At 51.9% G+C, this 9,522-nt stretch overlaps 1 protein-coding gene across 1 annotated transcript in view; it reads left to right on the top strand.

Moving 5' to 3' along the window:
* The window catches only part of SLC22A8 (solute carrier family 22 (organic anion transporter), member 8), a 20,507-nt gene that overhangs the window by 1,060 nt on the left and 9,925 nt on the right, over positions 1–9,522 (top strand). Inside the window, exon 3 of the mRNA XM_010853962.1 lies at positions 1–269. This exon is cut by the window's left edge and continues 5 nt beyond it. Coding sequence (XP_010852264.1) covers positions 1–269 — 269 coding nt within the window. The remainder of the gene's footprint in view (positions 270–9,522) is intronic.

Here is a 9,522-nt window from a genome sequence, read left to right on the forward strand (position 1 = left end):
TGCTGGGCCTCCCCATCATCGGCATGGCCAACCACAACCTGCTGCAGATCTTCACAGCTGCCACCCCCATCCACCACTGCCGCCCTCCACCCAACGCCTCCGCGGGGCCCTGGGTGCTCCCCATGGGCCAGAATGGGAAGCCTGAGACGTGCCTCCGTTTCGCATATCCATCCAACGCCAGCCTGCCCAATGACACCCAGGGGGCCACTGAGCCCTGCCTGGATGGCTGGACCTATGACGTCAACTCCAGGGACTCCATCGTGGCTGAGGTATGACTGGAGGCCCAGCCTCTCCCTCCGCTGAGAGTCAGCACCGCACACTCGTGGACAGGGGGGCAGGTGGGGGCCCCAGTCTCCCTAGGACCCGGGGACAGAGCTCTGGGCAGGCCGGGAGGAAGGACCTGGGTGCGGAGGACCAAAAGGTCCTGTCTCTTCACATTTAGAGTATAAACAGCCCATTCTATGCCAGGCATGGTGCCAAGCTCTGGGGAATCAAAAATGCACCATCCCTGTTCCCACGGGGTCCACAGTCTAGCAGGGTTAACATCAATTAACGAGAGTACCACACAGGAAATGTCAGATTACAACTTTAAAGTACTTAAGGTTGTGACCTGAGACTACAGCCTAGCCCTAAGCTGGGGTCAGGGACCGGGGGTTGGCGGAGCAGGGGGGACCCCCCTACAGAAGGGACCCCGGGCTAAGAGAATCCAGCAAGAGTTAGCCAGGCAATGGGGGAAAGGAGGAAAATTCCATCTTGTGCCAAGGCCTCAAGGTGGAACAGTGTGTGGAGCAGGAGATGGACGGAAGGGAGGGTTGGAACGTACCTGAGCAGACCCAGAAAACATGCCCTCCACTCTGGCAGTCACTCGTGTGTGCACTCCATTCATTCACAGCTCATTTATCCACAGACTCTTTTACCTGCCATCTCTGGGAATTACAGAGTTAAATCAGGCTCTTCAATGAACTAGAGACTATGGTCAGATGAAGAGAGGGGAATGGAAACTGGCATTTATTGAGGATCTACAACTAATCTGGCATATCTTAGTGTTTGCCCGACACTGTCTCCCACAATTTGATCCCTGCAATAATATTCTGCTGAAGGTGATTCTATCTCCTTTCTCAGATTAAAAAAAAAAACCAAGGCTCAGAGACAGGAAGGGAAAGTTCAGTGCCATAGAGGTGGTCAGCTTCAGAACTGGAACTTTAAAATGAAAAATGCATACTAGGCACAGGGAGCCAAGCATTGTGGCAGTACAAAAGATAGAGGAACCACAGGATTCTAGGGAGGCTTCCTGGAGGAGGTGGCATCTGAAGAATGAGCAGAGGCCAATGTTTTCATTCTTCCCTTGGGGACCATGAGACCCCTGAGGGCAAGAGCTTTCTTTTGCCCCATTAGAAGAGATTTATTTCAAAGTATTTACCTGGTGTTCATCCTGTGCTGTGCACATTATGAACACAGGCTCCTGGAATCCCAGGAGATGACATCTTAGTGAGGGAAGTATTGTTGGTACCTTCAGTTCATAGACCAAGGATCTGAGGCTCAGCCGGGTTCAATGACTTTCCCAGGATCACATATGGGACCTAGCAGAGAAGAGATTTGAACCCAGGGCCATCTTTGTTCAGAATCTATGATTGCTATTCATTTGTTTAGTGAATGTTTATTTCTATATAAGGCACTGACTGCGTGCAAGGCATTGTCCTAAGTGTGTCATAAATATTAACCCTTCTAACCTTCCTGATATTATAAGATGTTAATGATAAGCCCATTGCTGTGATGGGGAAACCGAAGCACAGAGAGTTCAAGTAGCTTGTTCAAGGTCGTACCACTAGTAAGAGGCAGCTGCAGGGTCTGAAACTGGGCCCCTGACCCCAGGGCCATGCTCCCAGCCATCACTTCTGCTGACTCTCATAGTGCCAGATACTTCCTCCCTGTCACACGCACTTTTTCTCCCCGGCACCAAGTACAGTGCCTGAAATACATCCAACCAACATGTATGGACAGCTACACGCATCAGACTGAGGACACAAAGTCAAAGAACTCATCAGCCCAGCCCGCCCTCCTTTAGCTCACCTCCAGTGGGGAGGCAGACCCATCCTTCCAGGGTGACCAGAAGCCAGGTAGGGTTAGGCAAGCTTCCCAGGGCAGAGGTTTTCAGCTGCTTTGCTGTATCCCCAGGAGCTGGAACAGTGCCTGGCACAGAGAGGTCCTCTGTGAAACAAATATTTGTGTAATGAATGGATACAAGCTTTTATAAACTCAGGGTACTCCGGGAGCCCGGAGGAGGGCATGGAATCTGCCTGGAGGGGGAACCCAGGAGGGCTTGCTGGAGTCTGCAGCACCTGCCCTGAGTGTAAAGGAGGGGTAGGGATTAGGGGGCAGGCTGAAGCAGGCAAGTGCATCCCAGGCAAAAGGAGCAGTGTGCGTGGTGTCAAACACACAATTATAGAAGCATAAAGAGAGCAAGACAGTCAGGACTGCAAGAGACGAAGAAGGCTGGAGAGGCAGGCAGTTGGGGGTGGAGGCCATGAATGCAGGAAGGAGGAGGGCCCCGGCTTGGATGCTGAGGCGAAGGTGCTGCCTCTGGCCCGAAGATAACGGGAACCACTGAATGGTGTTAAGCAGGAGCGTGACCTGCTCAGATCACCTGCTAAGCGCAGTCATTCTGACCACAGGGTGGACAGCAGCTTAGGGAGCATTTTAGTCCAGCAGCTGGGAGACCCATGAGCTGGTTGCCTTTGGGACCCAGGACCATGACGACAGACATCAGGGATAGGTGGAAGAAACACCAGGAAGGGTAGGGAGTCAGAATCTCTGGGACTTGGAACCTGAGTGGCTATGAGGGTGGGGGACAAGCGTGGGCAGTGCACGGGAGTCACAGATGTTCCGATACCTGTAAGTTAAGTTTCCGGGTGTATGGGCAACTTGCTGCACCTCAAGCCAGAACAGAGCCTACTAAGGAAACAAAAAAATCCTCCAGGGAGCAATGAAATAATAGCCGTGAAATAATACCCCTTACTCTGTGCTCACCCCATGCCAGAACGCGCTAAGCACTTTGGTCATATGGACTCATTCAATTCTCACCACAGCCCTCTGAGGTTATGTCATTTTGGGGGCTTCCCTTGTGGCTCAGCTGGTATAGAATCTGCCTGCAATGCACGAGACCTGGGTTTGATCCCTGTGTGGAGACGATCCCCTGGAGAAGGGAAAGGCTACCCACTCCAATATTCTGACCTGGAGAATTCCATGGTCTATATAGTCCATGGGGTCACAGAGTTGGACACGACTGAGCAAATTTCACTTCACTATGCCGTTTTTGCAGAGGAGGAAAGCAAGGCACAGGTTACTGGCCCAAGACACCACGTCTGATAAATGCTGGAGCTGAGAGTCAAACACAGGCAGCAGGACTCCGGAGTCCCCTCTCCCCCTCCCCAACCCCCTGCTCCTGGGGACCGCATCCCCCAACCACTGCACCCTGGGCTAGGTGCTAGGCAGCGCTCAGTGAGTGCTGGGTGAAGGCCATATCGGCAGGAGGGACTTAGACAGTGCTGACTGTTGGGAAGCTGCTTCCCCTCCAGGGGGCACACCTCGAGCTTCAGGGAGCCCAGCCAAGAGCAGACCTTGCAGGTCTTGTATTCGGTCAAGCATCAGCTCTCATCCATGCCAGTTGAGTTCCCAGCCACCCTTCTGGCAGTCAGAGCTGTGTGAATCTACATCCCAACCCAGCGCAGGGTTTCACCAGGTCTCGCGGGTCTGCCCCACTTCTCCTGGTCAGGCCCAGGCTCCCTGAGGACGCTCAGCCAGGAGACCCCACAATTGGGATCCCTGCCCAGTCAGTGGCCAGATCCACCCAAGTGCTGGTAGCAGCCCAGCATGGTCAGACCCCTCTGACTTTTCTGTCTGTGGCTCAAGCCCATGGCAAATCCATGCTCCATCTACTTGCGGTGGGATGGGTTTCTGGGCCCCCACTGTGCAGAGGCACCTAGGGTTCACCCAGGGGTAGGTCTCTGGGGTGGAGGCCAGGCCTGGAGGTGCCGGCCCAGGGGGGAGGGTGGTCATGAGCAGTGTCTTCAGCCAGCTCGGTCCAAGTGACCCTGTTTAGAAGGCACGGGGCCATCTCCCAGGTGGACAGCGCTTGACTGAGAGCCAGTGCCAAGCAACAGAGTTCACATCCTGACTCTGCCATTCACTGGGGATGTTACAACCCCAGAAGTCTTGGTTTCCTCATCCATAAAATGGGGTAAGAGAGCAACTGAACTTTAAAAGAGATAATGCAAGCTCAGCATTAGCACAGGGCCTAGAGCCTGCCAGGCGTTCGACTAATGTTCACTGCCGCTGTTGCTGTTACAGTCGTTAATAGAGATGTCCTTAGAAGGAGAGGGTTAGTGCCCTTGGGAAAGTAAATGGGAATTAGCTGTCACAACTCTTCCAGGCTCACCCAGGCCCCCACCTAGCACAAACCTCCACACAGGGCCCCTCTCCACCACCACAGCTGGGGCCCTGATGAGTCATCTCCCTCCCCATCTCAGTCCCCTCATCTTTAGAATGGGATCATAAGGAACTTCCCTGTGGAGGGGATGAGGGTGGGAGGACCGTGCTGGGTCCAGTCAGGAGCACGGGGACTTTCCCTCCCCCTCTCTGATCCCATAAGCTCCCCTGGCAGAGGTGCCCACACATTCCTTTCTCTGGGTTCAGCAGAGACCAGGTTGGAATTTTTCAGAAGGAGCTTTACTAGCACATTAAGAGGAAACAAAGGCCTTTCTTTGAAGTCTGGAGAGTGTGGGGCATGTGGGTTGTGGTTTCTGGGTTCCCTGGACAGGAGCCATAGGCCACAGCTTTCACACCACAGAACCCAGACCTGTGGGTGCCCAGCTCAGCCTGGCGACTCCTTAAGGCCTGGGTCTGGCCTTGGATGGGCAGGCCCTCCCTCTGAGGTACCTGTGATTCCTCTCTGGGCCTGGAGTCTTCCTGTCCTCTCTCCGGAGCCACAGAAATTCTGTTGCCCAGACAGGTCCCTGGAGGCCCCAAGTCAGCAGCTGGAGAAGCAGAGAAGCTGCTCAGTGGTCCCCCAGAAGTGGGTCTCCACTCTGTGAGGTTGCCCTGCTGAGTCTCTGGTCTTCCTCCATCTCAACCTCCGAATCCCCAGGCTGCCCACCTCCCAGGCCACCTGTCCATCTCTTGTCTCCAGCTGAGCTCCTGCTTCACCCCTACTTGCTCACCCCAGACCCTGCCCTTGGTACCCCTCCTATCCTAGGATAGATATCCCCTATCCTAGCCTCCAATCTGACTCCCGGGTAAAGATCAGGGGGCCCCACCCCAGCCACACGTCTAGGCCAGTCTGACCTCCCCTCCATGGCAGGCCTCACCTAGGAAACTGTGATCCTAGGCAGGAGGAGTTCCGGAGCCATCCCATGGGCTCTCCAGGGTCACTGAGTGCTCCACAAGCACCTACTTTGTGCAGGGCCCTGGGCTGGTACTTTGCATTCCTTCTTTTGAAACCCTTCCAATCTTCTTTTGTGGCCAATGTGAATGTCAGGAGTCCCAGGTGGCGCAGTGGTAAAGAATCTGTCCACCAATGCAGGAGGCACAAGAGATGTGGGATCCCTGGGTCAGGAAGTTCCCCTAGAGGAGGAAATGGCATCCCACTCCAGTATTGCCTGGAGAATTCCATGGACAGAGGAACCTGGTGGGCTACAGTCCATGGGGTCGCAAAGAGTCGGACACAACTGAGCGACTGAGCACTGTGAACGTCACCCCTTTTTACAGAAGAATACACTGGGCTCAGATCAAAAAGGTGATTCTCACAGCCATGAGGGTGAAGTCAAGCTTTTACAGCAAGAGGGTCGGGGGTCCTGACTCCAGAATCCATACCCTTTCTGTTGCATTACATGTCCCTGTGAGCACAGGCTTTACAATGACCTGTGACAAAAATAATAAAACAGCTATTCCATAGAGGGCCGACTGTTTGCCCCAGTGTAGTGCCGGATTCTTCCTTCTTTATTTTCTTTACAAGTCTGAGAAGTAAGTATTAGTATTACCCCCATTGGCTCAGATGATAAAAGAATCTGCCTGCAATGAGGGAGACTCAGGTTCGATCCCTGGGTCAAGAAGTTCCCCTGGAGAAGGGAATGGCAACCCACTCTAGTATTCTTGCCTGGAAAATCCCATGGACAGAGGACCCTGGCAGGGTACAGTCCATGGGGTCACAAAGAGTCGGACACGACTGAAGTAACTTAGCACGCACGCACACACACACACACACACACACACAGATAAGGAGACTGAGTCACAGAGAGGTTAAGTAACCGGCCCAGGAACACACAGCTACTACGGAACAGAGCTGAAGACGCAAATCCTTCAGAGTCTTACCAGGTACCTGGCCCTCTGGCCCCTGTGTTCCAGGGTTGGTACTATTAGAGGCCCAAGAGTAGATAGAGCCATGGCAATTCTCCCCAGGTCTGAACTGGGTCTAAAGGGCCCCCAGTCTAGGGAAGTGTGTTCCCCCTGTCTTTTCTCTGGGGTAAGTATGGACCATGTGTGCAGTCCCCTGGCAGAGTCGGTCCATACAGACCCAGCAGGAGCCCCATCCTTCCTTGATCGCCCATGGCTTGCCCTTTTTTTTTTTTTTTCAAAACCAACACACAGTTATTATCTCACAGTTTCCAAGGGTCAAAATCTGGGTCTAGCTTAACCGGATGCTCTGCATGGGTCTCACAGACTGCAGTCAAGACATCAGTCAGGCTGCATTTCTTCCTGAGTTTGGCCTCTTCTGAGGTCTCCCTGACCATGCTTGTTTGCCCTGATCTTTTATGATACGCCTTCTACTCTGTCCTCCAAGGAGCCTCCTGGCCCGTGATTTTGCTGCCCCTCCAGCTCCTGAGCCTGTCCCTCACCCTTTGAGCCTGAAGTCAGGCCAGCACACTTGGCTCTGGCCTCAGCCACCTCCCCAGCAATGACTCCGACCCACCCCATGCTAGTGTCTTACAGCAGCGCACGGCCACAGCTCCCTGCACTGAGCCTTCCTCTGGCAGCTCGGGACTCAGAGCAAAGCGCACATCAGGGAGCAGTGGTCAAGGGCACTAGCTAGGGGTCCACAGACCTGAGTTTGAGTCTCTGCCTTGAAATGAACCGAGCTGTACTTGGGCAAGTTGCTTACCCTCTGAGCTTCAGGTTCTTTGTCGATAAACTGGAGATAATGATAATTCATTGGATTAGTATGGCATCATTTGCAAAGCTTGCTTCTGAGCATAGTAGGCCCTCTGTTTTCCTCCCACCACCTTTCTGGTTATACATCACTCAGGAAGACATGGCAGTGAGCTTCCTGTTCTTCCCTTCCTAAACCCAGCTCCCTAAGAAGTAATCATTCCAAGAAAGGAAAAAGAAGGCCAAGAACAGAGGATATGATATTGGGAGCAAAATCTCTATGTGGAGCTGCCAAAAGCTGATAGGCAAGAGGCCAGCCCAGGCCATGCCAAGGGCGAGATAGAAGCTGGGTGTCAGCCCCCTCCAATTGTGGTTACTGTTTGTGCTCTGTATCTCATCAGTAAATACATATGTTGTTTAGTCACTTAGTCACACCCGACTCTTTTGTGACCCCGTGGACTGGAGCCCCTCCATGGGATTTCCCAGGCAGGAATTCTGGAGTGGGTTGCCTTCTCTAGGAGGTCTTCCCAACCCAGAGATCGAACCCACATCTCCTACATTGCAGGCAGATGCTTTAACCGTTGAGCCACCAGGGAAGTCCCCATTGACTATTCCTTGGACAAATATTGACATTTTCTGTGCACCACTACTCTGCTAGCTGCTAGGGATAAAGAGTCCTCCAACGAGACATCTCTGCCCTCGGCAAAGTTATGGCAGTAAATAGGCAGGCATCACACTGCATGACCTGTGTCCTCTTAGAGGAGAGGACAGACGCATGGAAGAAGGAATGAGGACACTGCGAGTCTGGATGTGCTTCTCAGACATTTATCTGTTTCACAAATATTTGCCGACTCCCTGCTTGTGTCAGGCACCCAGAAACACGTGTTCCCAGCACTCGGAGTTAGATGATCTTGACATGTTTCAAAGGGCTGACAACCTTGCTAGAATAAGGGAAGATAAGCACAAAAGCAAAGAGGAACAGCAGAGCCTGAAGCTACCGCAGAATCACTAATGTAACCCGATTAAAACCGCAGACCCCACACGGTACCAGAACTCTCTCTAGACACCCACTGGCCTACTCCTTGCACACCCCCTCACTTCCTCCTTTACTCTTTTCCCTCTTCGACTCCCATACACATCCCCTGAAGGCTCTCTTTCCAGCCAGAATGAGCCCACTGGGTTTGCGGGCCAGTGCCAGCCACTCAGAGTCAGCCGGAGGACCTGGACGCTTTGCCCTTCCCCAAACTCCCATGCTTTCCGCGAAGAAAGTGAAAAGAGCTCCCTGGGGTGCGTGGTTCTTTCCCCACACTGTTTTACATCCAAAACATTTTCATGCAGCATTTCCAGCAAATGAGATTTCTTCGCTTCATTACACAAGTAATTCGGGATGGCTGGACCAAGGGTGCGTGTCGGGGATTAGCAGAAGATTAGGCCAGACAGGTGGGCAGGAGTCAGAGCTGGAGGGCTTCATAAATCTGTGTTAATAGAGCTTTCTGTTTAACCAGAGAGCAGGAGAAAGCCAGTGAGTGCTCCAGACAAGGCAGCAACTCTGGTTTTATTGGGGAAAGAATGAATAGGAAGGACTGAGGCTGAAGGCCATCAGAGGATTGTCCTGATAATCCTCTCCGAGCTCAGGTTCCTCAACCGTCAGATGAAGATGACAGCAACTCTACATCATAAGGTTGTTGTGATGACTGAAAAAACTAAGGCATGAAAAGACAGTGCCTGGTGTGGAGCAAGCCCTCAATAAATCCTATTCTTTTTTTAATCTATTTTATTGAAGTATAGTTGATTTACAATGTTGTGTTACCCATGGACAGAGGAGCCTTGTGGGCTTCAGTCATAAAGTCGCAAAGAGTCCCACACGACTGAAGCAACTTAGCACACACAGCACGCACGTTAATTTCTGCTGTGCAGCAAAATGACTCAGTTCTCCATATATACATCCTTTTTCATATTTTTCCATGTGGTTTATCCCAGGATATTGAATATACAGTGCTATACAGTAGGACCTTGCTCTTTATCCATTCTTTATATAATAATTTGCATCTGCTAATCGTAAGCTCCCCACCTCCCCATCTCTTCCCCACCTCCCTCCACAACCACAAGTCTGTTCTCTGTGTCTATGAGTCTGCTTCTGTTTCGTAGACAACTCATTTGTATCAGATTTTAGATTCCACATATAAGTGATGTCATGTGGTATTTGTCTTTCTCTTTCTGACTTCTTCACTTAGTGTAATCATCTCTAGGTCCATCTGTGTTGCTGCAAATGGCATTGTTTTGTTCTTTTTTGTGGCTGAGTAGTATTCCTTGTATATATACACTGTATCTTCTTTATCCATCCGTCAGTGGGCATTTAGGTTGCTTCCATGTTTTGGCTAG

Source organism: Bison bison, unplaced genomic scaffold, assembly GCF_000754665.1.
Source record: "Bison bison bison isolate TAMUID 2011002044 unplaced genomic scaffold, Bison_UMD1.0 scf7180017864334, whole genome shotgun sequence".
NCBI classification, from domain to species: Eukaryota; Metazoa; Chordata; class Mammalia; order Artiodactyla; family Bovidae; genus Bison; species Bison bison.